Below are 18,674 nucleotides of genomic sequence, written 5' to 3' on the forward strand. Positions count from 1 at the left end.
TCAAACGTGGTTTCCTGGGTTTTCCGATTTGCTGGTGGGTGGGTCTGGAGTGGGCATGCAGTCTGCATATCCGGCAGGGGTGCTTTCCAGATTTTCCTCATGACTCAGTTTCTGACTGCAGGGATCAGTTTCTAACTGCTAGGCGGGGCAAAGTCTCTTGAAGTTTCTGCGAGTCACCTCCCCCTGTGAGCAGAGCTTGGTACAGCCCAAATAGTTTTAAGGTTAAGAAAGCCAGAATCTTTGTTCAGCCGCATTGACCTAACAGACTTTGTAGGGGTTACCTGGCCAAGAGCAGCAGCAGCGGCAGCAAGCAGCAGAAAGTGGGATAACTCAAGTGAGTAGAGAGGGCATTTGCAAACTGATCCTGGAATTTTATTTGCTTGATAACTTAGTGTATAAGAAAGGTGACGAAACTTGAACTTTATAGTTAGTCGAAATCCACAGCTATAATTTTATGGTTTGTCTGAATCCAATGTGCATGTGTAATAGTAGTTTGGAAACTGCCAAACTAATGGAATTTTTTGATTTGTTATTTTTGGGTGTGTGTGGAGTGATTGTGGTTGTTTGGCAATGAGATTTTTCTGGTGATTTCTGTTTTGTTTGTTTGTTTGTTTGTTTGTTTGTTTTGTTGTCTTCTGTTATCCAAAATCCCTGTTAAGAAAGGACAAACCTTCCTTGGGCAAGTGAGTGGGTGAATCCAAGCTGACTGTCAAGGCTTCATTCTAGCTTTTGCTAACCCACAGCTATGGGCAAATTATTGAAATGCGGGCAAAATCTTGGAACACACTGTGTACAAAAGGCCTTTAAGTTCTGGAAGTGGAGCGCATGGGTTGTGCACTGTTAGATGAGAGGGAGTGGTAGCAGGAGTCTGTCCAGTCTGCACAGCAGGCATCTTCTTGTCCTGGTGACAGGTTGATCTTGGCTATTTCATTTTCAGCCCCTGGCTGGCCTGGTTTTGTTCTTCTCTGATTCTTGCTTTCCTTTGAACTTTAATTTGCAGTTGGGGCTCTATCCTCCCACCCTGAATACAGCACACTGGTGTTCTAGGGGTTTAACTGGGCTACCTGACCAAAGTGGGCTGGGGGGAGGACAAACAAAGGATTGGAGCATTGCAATCAAAAATTGGCTGTGAGGATTTGGAGCTTGAAGTTTGGTGAAAAGCACAGAGGAAGATTAAACAAATTCTGTCTTCCTGACAGTCACTTCTGGCTTCAGGATAAAATATCCTGGTTTGTACTAAAGTTTTATTGAAATTTGGCTAATGTCTCATTTGCTAATCTTCATTGTGAAATTAAGAATATTTTATATTCTAAAAGAATTTAAAAAAGATTCTTGGGGGGCTGCTAATTAACTCTTTTATATCTCTAGCAGTTTGTGTGCATGTACATGTGTGCACCTGTGTGTGTGTGTGTGTGTGTGTGTGTGTGAATACTTTGGATTTGAATAGCAGCAGTCTTTATCCTTAGAGTCCCTAGCAGTCTAGGGAAAAGCCTAAAAACATTTGTGTAGTCAGGAATAGGTTAAAAAGCAAACTTTCTGTATCCTTGGGAGTTTTCAGTTCCTAAATTAAAAGCAGAAACAGCCCCTTTGTGACTCCAAAACAGTGTTTCTTTGATTAGCTTTGATTTGAAATCATCTCACCTTGTGACAGCTTGCAATTCAAAAATAAAACTCCTAAGTACATTCTTGTAAGAAGAGAACAATGAGAATTTTCCAAAGCAATGTCTTGAGATTTTGTGTTTGCACACATCCCCCAACCTCTTTTTAATAAATTGTGGTGAAAAGTGTCAGGCGGTCCAGGTTTTAGTGCCAGCTATGCCATTAACTATGCAACCTTCCTGTAAAAGCAAGGATTTGGGTTAAGTGATTTCTAAGAGTCCTTCCAGCATAACATTCTATAAAAATTGGGATTAGATTCTCGAAAGGCTATAAAATTAGACTTATAGGACAAACTTATTCATGCAAGAGGGAAAAAACCTGTATTGGTGCAAGTCAGCCAAAAGGGAGAGGTGAAAAAGACAGGAGGTATTGAATGATGGAGGAGCCATTTTATGTTGGTCTTTTAAATGTCCTTGAGTATCTTATTGAAAGCATGTGATCAAATCCCTTCATTTTCTACTAAGGACAGAAGAGGGATTTAATTTTCTAAAATAAAGACTGTTTCCTAATGCTACTGTCTTACATTAATTTTATCCTTAACAGTTAATAAGTATGTTCATGTACTTAATTTTATTAGATTCCCCCAATAACACCTTGAGATGTAGGGGTCAGTCATCATATTCCCATTGTGCTATGGAGAAACTGAGGGACAGAGATATTACCTACACTAAATGGTGGTATTTGGGACTTGATCTTGGATCTCTTGACTACCTGTGTTCTTTTATGATTCTGAATTGCTTTTTGTTTTTGATAGAGTTTTTAAACAATGGAATTAAAGGAAGTTGTGTGCTCTTTTTTTTTCTTTGAATTTCTTTGAACAGAGTTTTCTCTCTGGGCAGAATAGATACGTCCTAGATAAAGCTGGATCAGAGAATTTTTACGGTCCTTTTCAGACCCCAGAATATCTGGCTAACAATTTGAATCTGAACACCCATATGTCTCCTGGTAGATGCCTGTCCATAGATGTGGACAGACTCTGCTTGTGTAGACATGGAAAGTACTATTCTCTAAGTAACATGTGGATGCTAATTGTTATTCTGTCTCCTTATCCAATCCTCATTTCTTTCAACACACTATTCCCAGGTGTGAGGAAAGGAACTGTTGATTGTGGCTAACATGACCCATACTTTATGCCAGGGCAGACTTGGGTCTTCTGTATTCGGTTTGCTTTACAAAAACTCCTAATTGCTTTTATCTCCAATTTTGTCCCACGTACAGCACAAGGCAAAAACTGGGGAAAAGGAGAAACTAGCCAGAGACAACACCCCTGAAACCATGCTCTCTCCCTCTCTCCCCCTTAAATACCCTTCTTTACCCTCCCATTCACTGCAATCCAACAGCAGTTTGCAAACTGCAGACTGGGTTCCCTCTATCAGTTATAATTCAATTTAATAAACTGAGGCAGATTTCACTTTTTAGAGCAAAATCTGGTTTCTATTTTAAGGTTAACCCACAGGTAATGGACAAGTGATATTCCTCTTAACAGTTTGCATAGCTCCCCACGCTTTCTAGTCCAGTGAGGAGAAAAATTTTCCTTACTGCTGCCTTGTATTCTACATGGAAGGAGGCTCCCTCAACTTCCATGACAATTCTCAACTTTCCAATCTCTGCATCCACCCCTCCCACTTGCCTTGATCCACTCAGCATTCTTCCAGCTCTATCTCTAGGTGGTGGGTCCCAATTCAAACAGTACTGCTTAAGACTATTATCTCAGTGCATAACCCCGCACTCTGCTTCACCCAACCACCCATGATACTTGCCCTCAGGACACGATGTCCCACTTCTTAGATGTGCATGTTACCTTTGTTAGCTATTTGTTAGCTAGAGGCTCTTTCCCTAAAAGCCCAAGATTTTTTAATTAGTTTCAGGTGTACAAAACAATTTAAAAGTTAGACGTTTACACCCCTCACAAAGTGGTAACCCCCTCCCAAAATCTACTACCTCTCTGACATCGTATATACCTGTTATATCTCCATTGACTGACTCTATTCCTTATGCTGTACTCCACATCCTGCCTCCACAAGCTAAAAGCCCTAGATTTGATTCCGTTTACTGACTTTGTTAATACATGGTTGTTAACCTAAAGGCTCTGTTGTCTTCGCAACTGAGTTCAGCAAGATAGCAAAGAAGGAACATTTCCTTCTCCACTCTCCTACCCTCTGACAGGGCAAGTTGTATATGAGAAACACAACTTACAAATTTCTGGGTTTCCAAAATTTTCTGAGGGTTAACTGATGAACACTCAGATGTGAAGGGTTCAGATTCTCCAGTGATCATCAAAAAACAGAAATAAAAAACCTGTTTAGTATCCACCAGGACAATTAATTATAGGCAGAATGCCTGAAATTTAGGTATGATGTTTGCTTTTAAGTGTTTTCCTTTTAAGTGTTTTCCTTATTTGAGCTAAGGAGCTCAAATAAGCTATATATATATATATATATATATATATATATATATATATATATATATAATCTCCTTTCTTTAAAAAGGCAGTAACCAAAAGAAGCAGTGTGATGTGATGGAAAGCTGCACACTAAATCTGGCATTACACAGACCCAGGTTTTAGTTGGCTGTGCAAGTTTCTGGGTGCACTTTCTCTGAGCTGCCATTTCTGCTGATACAAAATGAAGGACACAGATAATATGTACTAAACACAGGTGCCATGTTTAGAGAATGTGAACTAAAATGTACATTTCAAACAATGACTTGCCATATAAACATTAATTTTCTATGTAAGACATTCACCCATTGAACAAATATTTCCTGAACAATGGTTATGTGCCCAGCTCTGTGCCAAGCAATGAGAGGGCTTACAATGTTTGTCTTGTATTTATGGAGCTTTTCCTACTAACCATTCAAAATACTTTTACACTAACCATTTCAATAGGTACAACCACAGTGTAAAGAGGGCAGGATAGATAACCCCATTCCCCTAATGAGAAAATTGAGGCACAAAGAAATCAAGGTCACAGCAAGTGGAACACAGTTGTCCTATACCTACTCAGAATGGGGTCAATTCTATTCTGCAAGTCAGACTACAATTGTACTCTAATGAAAATCTGTCAAAGTTCAAGCTGATAGCCCGCTAGTCTTTATTTACTTTTCATCCCCAAAATGCAGGTCAAAAAGCTTGACCCATCCACAACAGCTGTACATTCTGCCTCCGAAAGAGCCTACTGGGATCATACTGGTTTTTACAATCAAACTTGATTTTCTTTTCAATTGATACTGCTTCAGTGTGTAGACAGGCCCTCTTTTTATAACAGGTATCACTTTTACAGGCTCCTGCTTGCCTTGCTATTTGACTGAGCAGCAAGGGAGACTGATGGGCAGAGGGCCTTCCCAGGAACAGGAAACACTCATTTATCAAAAGTGATCAGGGACTAGGAGGTTCTGGCAAACTAAATATCTTACTTGCCCCAGACTATCCCCCATTTACAGTCTCCAGTCTCTGACAATCCACCAAGCCTTCCAGGAATAAAGCAAGAGACACAGTAGTGTTTGTTATAAGTTCGAGCACATGCAATAATTGGGTTTTGAACTGTATTACCTACAAAGATACTCTTTAAAGTGATAATTAGCTGTTTTTTTCAAATTTCATACATTTTTAGCAGACTCTCTGACCTTATACTTTTTATTTTGAATCCTAATGTAATCATAGAATATAGACAATTATCCTTAAAATGTATTTTTAAATAATTAGCGCCATGGACATTTCACAACCTCCCTCCTATTTACTGTTGAATGCCATGAGAGGATCATTAAAATCATTCAAATCCATCTTTGTGAATCAAGAAAAGGCATTGAAAAATCCTATTATGACCCCAGAACTATTTAAAATCAAATTTGCCTTTCAAATTATCCTCATGAAAAGCAGTCGTTAGGGGTATTTGAGTGTGGGACACTCCAATATACATTGCCTGAAGAACCATTATATTAATTCCCTGTTTAGCCATAAGAGATTTTTTTTTTAAAGAAAGCAGCAATGTATTGCCGTGGGATAAGAATCTATAGTCCACAAAATCAGTGTAGTTGAATTTCAGAGTCTGCCATTTGTCAAGGGAAAATGATTGCACATTAGACTTTGAAGAAGAAACACACACACAATCTTTCTATCTTTCCTTGTCATTGGATGTCATCTGCTCAGCTCTGTTTCTTGCATTAGCCTTCCTGGACAGTAATAAAAGTGCAAAATCTTTAACAATGAAAGGGAAGGGACTGTAAAAGGGCTTGTTAGAAGTGAAAGGGGCTGCTTCTCGCTTCAAGCACAAAGTGTGTGGCCCACAGGGCACTAACTTATTCTGAATATAGTAAAGTGATTTATTTCTTTATCTTCAAATTATTTGCCATGAACTCCTCCCTGCCAATGTGAAATGGAAGATTGTCCTTTAAATTATTATGACTCATATTTAACTAACAATCTTAACATTTATTATTTATTTTTGCAATAAGATTATTAAGGCCCCTATTACTTCCTTTGTCAGATAAAACAACTGAGGCCACAGAATAGTTTGGGTGCCTTATCCAAAGCCCCAAACTAATTACAGTAGTACCTCGGTTTTTGAAAGTCTCCATCTACGAACATTTCGATTAATGAAGGCTGTAAACCTCGGTTTTCGAACACGCCTCGGAAGTCGAACATGTCACTTGGCTTCCGCTGAGCGCAAAATCCTGAGGCCTAGCTTTTGGCTGTTTTCGAACGTTTCAGAACTCGAATGGTCTTCCCAAACAGATTACGTTCGAAAACCGAGGTACCACTGTAGTTGCAAAACCTGGATTATCTTTCCCTGTAAAGGGTGACTTTTCCATTAAAGCCAAACTTGAAGTGTTTACCTGCGGGAATAAGTCACTGGGATGACCACCATTTGTCTAATCTCAGGTAATTTTTAAAAGACTTGAGAACTTTCTCTAATAACAACAGTTTTTTTTCTCATTCTAGACATAGTTTGATGCTATGGGTCCTCCTCTGAAGTTCTTTAAAAACCAGAAGTACCAGGAACTGAAGCAGGAATGCATCAAAGATGGTAGACTTTTCTGTGATCCAACATTTCTGACTGAGAATGATTCACTTTTTTATAACCGACTGCTTCCTGGAAAGGTGGTGTGGAAACGTCCCCAGGTAAGTTTCTTTTTTCAATTTCAGTCTCCCTCTTTATCTATTTCATCATAACTCGACTTGGTCCACTATTTCACTCACATAGCCTCCTTCATGTAGACCAATCTGGGAGACAACTTTGAAATGGGAAGTTTTATGAATCTGTGCTTCTGGCTCTAGTTTAAAGAATTGAATTCTAGTTAAATTTTGTCACATTTAGTAATTTTATAAGAACAACAGAAAAGGAAATATACCATGCTTGTTTTAATTTGGAAGTTCATTTAAATAAACAAGGTGACTCAAAAGAACAATAAATTGTCTCTTTCCTGAGTTACCTATCACAGCAACTTCAAGATAATCTCAGACCAATGAGGAGAAAAACTCCTTATTTGGTGAACATAAGTGAAATGAACTTTGCATTTGGGGGAAGGACGCTTCTTTTCTGCTCTTTAAATATCATCACCTGTATCTTCCCAGTGTTAGCAAAATGGGATCCTAGTAGGACTGCAGCTCTTTCACCACCTATTAATAATTACTATGGTTCTTTGTGGAACATCTGTATGTTGTGTCTAAAGCAAGTCTCAGGACCCCTTCAGAAGTCCTATACATGTGGGAGCTCAGTGCATAAAATGATAGATAATAGAGTCTGGAGAATAAATGACAACCTTGCTACATCTCAAGGGTATAACTACATAGAAGGATAGGCTACCTGGGTTCCTTACCAAAGTGGATGATCAGGAATATAGGCTACAGAGGGCTATTATGAAATGCAAATTCTTGGACCTTCACAATATCCTGAAGATATTATGATCCTACTTAATGGTGTACCTTTTTGTGCACTATTATGGAACCACTTCAATCAGCAACTCAAGGTTTGCCTTCTTCAATAAACAAGTTATTGCTCTTTTTTTAAATTAGTTCCAGGTGTACAAAACAATATAATAGTTAGACATTTATACCCCTCACAAAGTGACAACCCCCTTCCTCCAATCTACTCTCTCTCTGACATTGTATATAGCTGTTACATACAATTCCATTGACTTTATTCCCTATGCTGTACTCCACATCCTGTGTGTGTGTAATATATATATATATATATATATATATATATATATATATATATATATATATATATTTGACATTCAATATTATTCAGCTTCAGCTTCAGGTGTACAGGCCAGTGGTCAGGCATCTACACAGTCCCTGAAGTAGTCTCCCTAATAAGACAAGTGCAAATGAGCAGGGTAGATATTTTGATATATTTTTCTGGTTTAAAAAATAAAGTTAGATACTATGTCCATTTTATTGATGAGGAAACTGGGTCACGGAGAAAAGGTAAGCATTTGCCCAGGATCAAACTGCTAACACATTAGGATTTGAATCCAGGTTTGACTGCAAAGTTTGCATTAGTTTTCACTCTACCATGCTGCTATTTTAGGGAGATATAGTTGTGTCTCTTTTGCTAAAATAGGTAGCTTCCCTCCAGTTGATTCTCCTTACTGTCTTGATGCTATTGATCCAAATTCTCCCTTTTGAGAGCACACAGTGAGCTTAGTCTTAATTAAGCCCAAAGGGAGAATCACTTAAGAAACAGTTTATAGACCATCAAATATAGAATGGAAAGAAATTTATAGACTGGAAAGAATTTTAGAGACCTTTAGTTAGCCTATTTATTTTACAAATGAGGAAACAGATTCAGAGAAGGGCAATAACTGGCCGCTCCAGTCATCCAGCTAGTTAGTAGACTTACTTTATGCCAACCTCTTTGTAAGATACAGACATGGCCTTGGGCAAGGCACTCCCATTCTAGTTGAAAATATGATAGTGAGCTATCAAATGGTTAAATAATAAATTAATGCCAGATATAAAAAAATGCTATTTTCAAGCATACAGACAGTAAATCATGTAAGGTTTTGAAGAAAAAAAGATTATTGTGGATTAAAGTGGTTGGGGGAAGGGGCCTCTTGTGGGGAGTAAGGGAAAAAACAAGGTTGTGGATCACCATCTGAATCTCCTCAAAAAGTTGTGGACTTTTTTTCAGTCAGAGTGGAGGCCAAGCCTTTGGTCAAGAACCACGTCAGAGTTCTCTGGCCTCCCATCAGAAAAACAGAGAGACAGCCCTCTGTGTCTCTGAATTGGCTCAAGAAGACCAGATGGGTCGTTAGCCTCACCCGCCTCATTGGCAAGATTGAAACCCTGGTTTGCACAGAAGCTTACAGACTTATTGTTCCTTGTCATGCCACATAGTCTCATTCTCCACCAGGGCTATTTTCTGAAGTCTCTAAAATGGAAGAAGCATGATTAACCTGGTATTTTCTGTCTCCTTCCTGTTCGTGTTAAAAAGCCTCTGCCTTTACAAGCTGCCATGACTGTAAACATCACTGTCAATCGAACCAACCAATGACAGTCAAATCCCACCTTCCTAGGGCAGAATAGAGTTTCCCTTATTCCCACTTGCCACTTCCTTGCTGTGTTTTAAGGAGATATTTTATATAATCAGGGATTATAGAGGGTTTTGCAACTGTTTAATGCCAGTTCACCTCCCATACCCTCTAGAGGAAAATAATTTTCCATAACTTCTCCAGTGGTCCCATGGCCCCAGCTACTGTCCTAGCTTACTGGGTACACAGGTATATTGTCTGAGACATGTATTTCTCAACTTTCCTATCCTCCTGTGTCCTCAGCATATAAAGTCTTAGTAAATTCTAAGAGCTGAGTTATACTGAGTTACAGTGTGATCATAAGACTGCAAGTAGGATTTTTAGGCTGAAATTTGGTTGCCAAATTCCCACAGAAAATCTCTTTTCCAACTCCTTCCAGCCTCTCTCCCCTTCTCACTGCCTCTGGCTTTTTTTTTCCTGGCTGACTCATACCCAGCTACAATAGTGCTTTAGAGAAAGACACATCTAATCTCAGACTAAAACAGAGCAAGGCCTCATGGGTATCTGCACAGCCAGCTGTAGAGGAGGCAAATGCACCTGCACAAAATCTCTGTCAGTTATCCTGGTCAAGTTTTGAGTTCAGCTTTCACTACCAATGTCCTTACCCAGGTCTCCCACTAGGGAATACCTACTCCAGGGGCCATTTCACTACAGTGGGTGGGAGGACAGTGGTGCAGTTATGGATTAAAGCTAAGGTAGTAAGAATGGAAGGGTAGGTTGATGAGGGGAGACATTAGAATCAGAAGACACAGGCCTTGGTGATAGATTGCATGTTGGAACAGTAAAGGAGGAAATATTTCTCTTTGTACTAATAGAAATTTCCAAAACCCAGCTGAATGTGACACCTATGTAACAATAGTTTGGGCCTCAACCATTCATGAATTTATTTTTCTTCCCAAAAATCATGCCCCCCGCCCCACTCTAATAGTCCTGTTTTCCACTGATGACACAATTGAAGAGTTGAATATGCCTATACTTTTTCCAACTATCCTATTTATTTTAAAATTCACATTAAAAAACTTTAACAGCTTTATCAAAGTACAATTTATATACCGTAATATTCAACTGTCTTAAGTATACAATGCAATGATTTTTAGTAAATTTACAGAGTTGTGCAAACATCACCACAATTCAGTTTTAGAACAATTGCATCATCCTAATGAGATCCCCTATGTACATTTGCAGTGTGTAAACCCCTCTCCCCACTACCTAGTTACAGGCAATAATGAATCTACTTTTAGTTTCTATCTAGATTGATCTATACTAGGCATTTCACTTAAAATGGAATCATAAAAGTAACTGGCTTCTTTTGCTTGGCATAATGTTTTCAAGGGTAATCTATATTGTAGCATGTAACAGTTTGTTCCTTTTTAATGCTGAACAGTATTCAATTGCATGGATATATAAACTCGTCCCAGTAAAGCATTTAGGCATTTATATTTGAAGTCTCTTAGCAGAAGTCTGAAGAGTCAAATAAAAATACAGATGATGCCATTTTAAGAAAGGAAAACTGTATTAAAATTGTAATAATCAATAAATACCGATAACAAAAGATGAATACAAGTCATGTTTGACTTCTGCAATTACAAGAGGTGCTCAACGTGCAGACATTTCTGATTATGGCAAACTACTGCTTGAGCAACGTTGACCAAAGTGTCAACATTTGTATACATTTTTTTTGGCATCCCTGGTATATTATGTTGTGACTTGGTTGTCTACGTTGGAACTGGAAGTTGGGCTTAAGATCTTATTCGCAGGCTCCATATTGAGTTTTCTTTGGAGGGGTTAGGAAAGAAGAGAATGTTTTACTGGTGACAATATTTTCATGCAGAAGCAAAATTCCACAGCTGGTAAAATGGACTCCTTGAGAGGTTGGTTCAACATTGGTCTCTGAGCCTAGGTTCACCTATCAGTGCTCTGTCTGAAGATGGTTCAATATTCTAAGGATAAGATAATCGTGATTTGGGTGAGCTCACAAAGCCCTCAGGTCCTGAACCTTCTGGGACTATTTAAGAGCCCTGGACTTAGTCATGACATACCTATTGCAGGGCCGGCCTCACTTGTAGGTATCCATGCCCCCATTTTCCCAGTACTGTTGGATTGCACATAACACTTTTGAAAGTGCCTCTACTCTTCCGTTTGCTGGTTTTGTAGTCAGTCTTTCATTTTACTCTGGTTATTCAGGTTTACCCTGTACCACAGTGTTTATTGTCATCAAATTTTATCTGTGTTAAAAAAATTCTAGAGATGCGGCAGATAGAAAGGAAGCCACATAGAGTGACAAATGCAGGGCTCCAAGACTTGTAATTGTATGCCTGCCTCACCCCAGAGATATGTGGGAAGGGAGATGAGGTGAGGACAATGGGAGGGTCCCTCAATGCTCAGCTAAGGGAACATATTTCCTGGAGAAGTTGCTTTTCTTTGGAAGGCTTTGGGTCAGGGATAGGGGTATGTAGGGATCATTCCTGGCTTTACTCTTGGTGCTCAACTTTCTAGTTGTGTGTGTTTCCTGCTAAAAATTATTTTGCCTTCACAAACAGCCAAGTTCAAGGATCATGTTAACTGTGCCAACACAGCTGGGAGCTATTAGGGGCTTAGAAATCTCCCTTCCCTTCCAAGCCACCCTCTCTATGAGCTGTGACCTCTCCCCCAACTCCACTCCCTACCACTCCAGCAGAGCTTGGGCTGAAATGTCCCATCTGCATTCAGCATCTCAGCTTTTAGTTACAGAAAAAATTCTCCAGACTTACTTACTTACCTCCAAAGGGAAGACACCGAGTTGTTCAAAACTAGGGGAAAAGTCAATAATTAGCCATTACATTGTTTTCAAATTTGTCAACAAAATGTGCATTTGGCTGTTACATTTGTATTGACTCATTACCATTTCTGGCTTCTTAGCTACTTTTGAGTTTTTCACTTCCTTAAAGAGGTAGAAATGTGGCTTAATAAAGATTTGTTCTCATGTTTCACATCATGGTGCTGACATTCAAAAGAGATCAATTCATATTTAGTGTTTTTTTTTTTTGCAATCCTTGGTAATTTATTCATAATAAACATTTGGAAGCACAGTTGTTAAATCGGTTAAGTTCAATAAATACTTTTGTCAAGTTCCTATAAAGAAAGTCTATAACCATTGACATAACTATCATGTGTAAGAAATGTATCATTAGTTTTTTTGTTTTTGTTTTCTTTTAATCTTTCAATCTTTTTTTTGTTATTTATTTTTTATTTATTATTTATTTTTTTTATTAGTTTCAGGTGTACAGACAAGGTAATACTTAGACGTTCATCATTTATATCCCTCACACTGTGAACCCCCCATCCGTTATCCCTCTGACCTCACACCGAGCCATCACATTATATATATATAAAATTATAGTTGACATTCATTAATGTTTACCTTCTGGTGTACAATGCCATGATCAGGCATCCACATTATCTCTGAGATGGTCTCCCAAATAGGACGCATGTCCATCGGATACCCAACAAAATCTTTACAACATTATTGAATAAGTTCCCCAAATTAATTTTCAGAAAACCCTGAGGCCATCTTGTGGTTACCAGCTGCTTCCTAATCCCTTCACCTTTCCCCTTATCCCCAACCCCGCCCCCGCCTCCGCCCATCTAAAAACTCTCGGTTTTTACTTTGTGTCCTCAAAACTGTCTCTGATTAGTTCATTCACATATTCTTTTCTTTAGATTCCGCATATAAGTGAGATCATATGGTACTTGTCTTTCTCTTTCTGACTTATTTCACTTAACATAATGTTCTCTAGATCCATCCATGTTGTTGCAAATGATAACATTTCTTTCTTCTTTCTGGCTGCGTAATACTCCATTGTCTAAATGTACCACAGCTTCTTAATCCAGTCATCTACCGATGGGCATTTCCGTTGTTTCCATGTCTTAGCTATTATGTATAGTGCTGCAATTAACATAGGAGTGCATACTGATTTTTGAATTGGAGTTTTGGATTTCTCCGGGTAGATGCCTAGGAGTGGAGTTACTGGATCATAGGGTAGTGCCATTTTCAGATTCCTGAGATACCTCCATACTGTTTTCTATAGTGGCTGCACTAATCTGCAATCCCACCAACAGTGCACTAGCGTTCCCTTTTCTCCACATCCACGCCAGCATTTGTTGTTTGTTGATTTATTGATGATAGCCATTTTGACTGGAGTGAGATGGTATCTCATTGTGGTTTTTATTTGCATTTCTCTGATGGTTAGTGAGGTTGAGCATTTCTTCATATGTCTTCTTGCCTTCTGTATGTCCTTTTTAGAAAAATGTCTCCTCAACTCCTCTGCCCATTTTTTAATTGGGTTGTTTGTTTTTTTGGAGTTGAGTTGAGTAAGTTTTTTTATAGATTTGTGATATTAATCCCTTATCAGATATATCATTGGCAAATATCTTTTCCCATTCAGTAGGATCCCTTTTTGTTTTACTGATGGTTTCCTTTGCTGTGAAAAAAATTTTTAGTTTGATGTAATCCCACATGTTTATTTTTTCTCTTACTTCCCTCGCGCGAGGGGATATATCAGTGAAAATCTTACTCCGGGTAATGTCCATGAAGTTTCTTCCTATATTTTCTTCTAGATATTTTATGGTTTCAGATCTTACATTTAAGTCTTTAAGCCATTTTGAATTTATTTTTGTATATGGAGAAAGGAGGTGGTCCAGCTTCATTTTCTTGCATGTGTCTGTCCAGGTTTCCCAACAGCACTTATCGAACAGACTGTCTTTACCCCATCGTACATTCTTGCTTCCATTGTCGTGGATTAGATGTGCATATAGGCATGGATTTACTTCTGGACTCTATTCTGTTCCATTGATCTATGTGTCTATTTTTATGCCACTACCATGCTGTTTTGATTACTGTAGCCTTGTAGTATAGTTTGAAATCAGGTATCATTATACTTCCCACTTTGTTCTTATTTCTCAATATTGCTGAGGCTATCCGGGGTCTTTTATGGTCCCATATAAATTTCAGGATTATATGTTCTATTTCTGTGAAAAACGTCGTTGGTAGTTTGATAGGAATTGCGTTGAATATGTATGTTGCCTTAGGCAGTATGGACATTTTAACAATATTAATTTCTCCTATCCATGAACATGGAATGTGTTTCCATCTTCTTTCATTTCTTTTCTCAGTGTCGTATAATTTTCTGAGTACAGATCTTTTACATCTTTGGTTAGCTTTATTCCCAGATATTTTATAGTCTTTGGAGCAATTGTAAATGGAATTGTTTTTTTAATTTCTCCTTCTGATATTTTATTATTGGTATATACAAATGCAACTGATTTATGAATAGTAATTTTATATCCTGCTACTTTACTAAATTCATCTATCAGTTCTAATAGTTTCTTGGTGGACTCTTTAGGGTTCTCTATATATAGTATCATATCATCTGCATATAGTGATAATTTTACTTCCTCCTTACCGATTTGGATGCCTTTTATTTCTTTCTCTTGTCTGATTGCTGTGGCTAGAACTTCCAGCACTATGGTGCAAGAAGTGGAGAAAGTGGGCAACCTTGTCTTGTTCCTGATCTTAGGGGGAATGGTTTTAGCTTTTCCCTATTGAGTATGATGTTAAATGTGGGTTTGTTATATATGGACTTTATTATGTTAAGATATGATCCCTCTATTCTCACTTTCTTAAGGGTTTTTATCATAAAACGTTGCTGTATTTTATCAAATGCTTGTTCTCCATCTATTGATATGATCATGTGATTTTTATTTTTCATTTTGTTAATGTGGTGTATCACATTAATTGATTTGCGGATGTTGAACCACCCCTGCCTACCAGGGATGAATCCCACTTGATCATATTGTATAACCTTTTTTTTTTTTTAAAGTCATATACACTCTTTAATGTGGATGATAACACTTTAATTAAAGTGGTGATTAGAAACAGAGTAATAATGACCACTAATAAAGTAGTTTATAGGGATCGATAGCTATACAAAGAGCAGTCCATCCAGTTACTGGTGAGCCACAGCAGGTAGCCCAGAGCATGCGCTCTGGCAGTGTAAAAGAAAGAGAGGAAGGGTTTACTGAAATAGAGAGATAACATAAAAGGCAATTTATAATGTGTGACTCCAAGCAATGAACTAGGGAAAATGGAAAGCTGTGATGTGGATGGAATTCATTGTACATTTGCATTATGAATGAGCTTTACAAGATTGCAGGCTATAACAAGGATTTGGATATAACCTTTTTAATGTATTGCTGAATTCTGTTCACTAATATTTTGTTGAGAATTTTTGCATCTATGTTCATTAGAGATATCGGCCTGTAGTTTTCTTTTTTTGTGTTGTCTTTGTCTGCTTTTGGGATCAGGGTGATAGTGGCTTCGTAAAAAGTGTTTGGGAGTCTTCCTTCCTTCTGGATTTTTTGGAAGTGCTTGAGGAGAATAGGTGATAATTCTTTTTTGAACGTTTTGAAAAATTCACCTGTAAAGCCATCTGGTCCAGGGCTTTTGTTTGTTGGGAGATTATTGATTACTGATTCAATTTCCCTGGTGGTAATCAGACTGTTCAGGCTTTCTGTTTCTTCTTGAGTTAGCCTTGGAAAATTATGCGCCTCTAGAAAATTGTCCATTTCTTCCAGATTGTCAAATCTGTTGGCATATAGTTGCTCATAGTAATTTCTTAAAATTTTTTGTATTTCTGTGGTGTCTGTTGTCACTTCTCCTCTTTCATTTCTGATTTTATTAATTTGGGTCCTCTCTCTCCTTTTTTTAATGAGTCTGGCTAAAGGTTTGTCAATTTTGTTCATCTTCTCAAAGAACCAACTCTTGGATTCATTGATCTTTTGTATTGTTTTTCTGGTTTCTATTTCATTTATTTCTGCTCTGATCCTTATTATCTCCTTCCTTGTGCTCCCTTTGGGCTTATTTTGCTGTTCTTTTTCCAGATCCCTTAATTGTGAAGATAAACTGTCAATTAGTGATGTTTCTTGTTTCTTTAGGTAGGCCTGCAGTGCTATGAACTTCCCTCTTAGGACTGCTTTCGCAGCATCCCATAGATTTTGTGTCGTCGTGTTCTCATTCTCATTTGTCTCGAGATATCTTTTGATTTCTTCTTTGATCTGCTGCTTGACCCATTCATTATTTAGTAACATGTTATTCAGCTTCCATGAATTGGTGTGTCTTTCTGGTTTTTTTTCCCTGTAGTTCATTTCTAATTTCATAGCACTGTGGTCAGAGAAGACAATTAGTATGATTTCAATTTTCTTAAAATTTATCAAGACTTGTTTTGTGTCCTAACATATGATCTATTTTGGAAAATGTTCCATGTGCACTTGAGAAGATTGTGTATTCTGCAGCATTGGGGTGAAATGCTCTGATAATATCAATTAAATCCAACTGCTCCAAAGTATCATTTAAGGCTGTTGTTTCCATATTGATTTTCTGTCTGGAGGACCTGTTCCTTGTTGTCAGAGTTGTGTTGAAGTACCCTACTATGATAGTGTTGCTGTTGATCTCTGTCTTTATGTCGATCAGTACCTGTTTTATATATTTAGGTGTGCCTATGTTAGGTGCATAGATGTTTACTAGGATTATGTCCTCTTGTCGGATTGATCCCTTTATTATTATGTAGTGCCCATCTTTGTCTTTTAATATGTTCTTCATTTTAAAGTCTATTTTGTCAGATATAAGTATTGCAACTCCAGGTTTTTTTCGCTTCCATTTGCATGAAATATCTTACTCCAACCTTTCACTTTCAGCCTGTGTGTGTCTTTTGATCTGAGATGAGTCTCTTGTATACAGCATATACAAGGGTCTTGCTTCCTTATCCACTCAGCCACCCTATGTCTCTTGACTTAGCATTTAACCCATTTACATTTAAAGTGATTATTGATAGGTACATAGTTCTTGCCATTTTAAAATTTGTAGTAAATTGTTTTCATCTTTCTTCTATTTACAGAAGTCCTTTTAGTATTTCTTGCAATGTTGGCTTGGTTGTAATAAATTCTTTCAGTTTGTTCTTTTCTGGGAAGCTCTTTATCTCTTCATCAACTTTAAATGATAGCCTTGCTGGATAAAGCAATCTAGGTTGTAGGCCTTTGTGTTCCATCACTTTGAGTATCTCCTGCCACTCCCTCTTGGCCTTCAATTTTTCTGTAGAAAAGTCATTTGATAGCCTTATTGGAGATCCCTTGTACGTAACCTTCTGCCTTTCTCTTGCTGCTTTTAAGATTCTCTCTTTGTCTTTAAGCTTTGCCATTTTAACTATAGTGTGTCTTGGTGTGGGCCTGTTTGGGTTTATCCTGGTTGGAACTCTCTGCACTTCCTGGGCTTGAATGTTGGTTTCCTTGATCAGGTTAGGGAAGTTTTTGTACATTATTACCTCAAATATGTTCTGAATCCCTTGCTTCCTCTCTTCACCTTCTGGTATTCCTATGATGCACATGTTGTTGTGCTTGATGTTACCCAGCGGTCTCTTAACCCATCTTCATTGTTTTTTATTCTTTTTTCTTTCTGTTCAGTTTGCGTGATCTCTGCTAACTTGTCTTCTAAGTCGCTGATTCGATCCTCTGCTTCATCTAACCTGCTGGTCATTCCTTCAAGTGAGTTCTTAATTTCGGTAATTGTGTTCGTTAGTTCTAGCTGGTTGTTCGTTAAGATTTCTAAATCCTTTTTTAGTTCTAACTGGTGGCCCTTTATGATTTCTATATCCTTCTTTATGTCTTCTCTAAGCTCCTTAAACATTCTTATCACCAGTGTTCTGAACTCTGTCTCTGACAGGTTGGTTACCTCTGCTTCATTTGGTTCCATTTGTGGAGGTTTCTTCTGTTCTTTTATTTGGGACATGTTTCTTTGTCTTCCCATTCTGACTGACTCTCTGTGTTTGCTTTGATGTATTAGGAAGATCCCCTAGAGCTCTTAGTTCTTGCTGGGTTATCTTTGTAGTATGTGTCCTTTATATTTGACTTGGACTACTTCGTTCTTCTCCTCTGCATGTGCTTCACAGGTGGTTCATGTGTTTAGTATATTGTCCTGTTCAATAAGAACTTTAATTGCTTTTTGCTTGTGAGTAGGTGGGTTTAACTCCTAGGCCGTCTAGTTGTGAAACTTGGCTCTGCCCACCGCAGGGTGTTCTGCTGGGTGAGGGTTGGCCACTTAAATGAGGTTAGGCCTCTATGGGCTCTTGTGCCTTCAGAGAATTCCCTCTGGGTATGTGACTTGTAGGTCAAATCTGGTAGTATTATGGTTTGGTCTAGAGTTGGCTTCTGGATATGTTGAATCTTGTGCCTCTTAAGCTGGGCTCTGTTAGGGCAGTTTCAGCACAAATCAAGTTACCAAGTACAAGAACAACAACAGCAAAGAAAACAAATCAAGTACATTCACATGTAAAATACAACCGACAATACCCACTCAACATAGGCAAAGATATCAAAGAAATAAAGGCAGAACAAAGCAAATCACAAGAAGCAGAAAAAAAAAAACACACCATGCAAAGCAAAACAGAAAG

General features: G+C 38.1%; 1 protein-coding gene across 1 annotated transcript in view; it reads left to right on the forward strand.

Moving 5' to 3' along the window:
* The first annotated feature begins 242 nt into the window (after positions 1–242).
* The window catches only part of CAPN6 (calpain 6), a 43,958-nt gene continuing 25,526 nt past the window's right edge, over positions 243–18,674 (forward strand). Inside the window, exons 1-2 of the mRNA XM_081042379.1 lie at positions 243–334; positions 6,599–6,778. Of these exons, the coding sequence (XP_080898505.1) occupies positions 6,614–6,778 (165 nt within the window). The 5' untranslated portion in view covers positions 243–334; positions 6,599–6,613. The remainder of the gene's footprint in view (positions 335–6,598; positions 6,779–18,674) is intronic.

The sequence above is a fragment of the Rhinolophus hipposideros genome (genome assembly GCF_964194185.1).
Source record: "Rhinolophus hipposideros genome assembly, chromosome: X".
Taxonomy (NCBI): Eukaryota; Metazoa; Chordata; class Mammalia; order Chiroptera; family Rhinolophidae; genus Rhinolophus; species Rhinolophus hipposideros.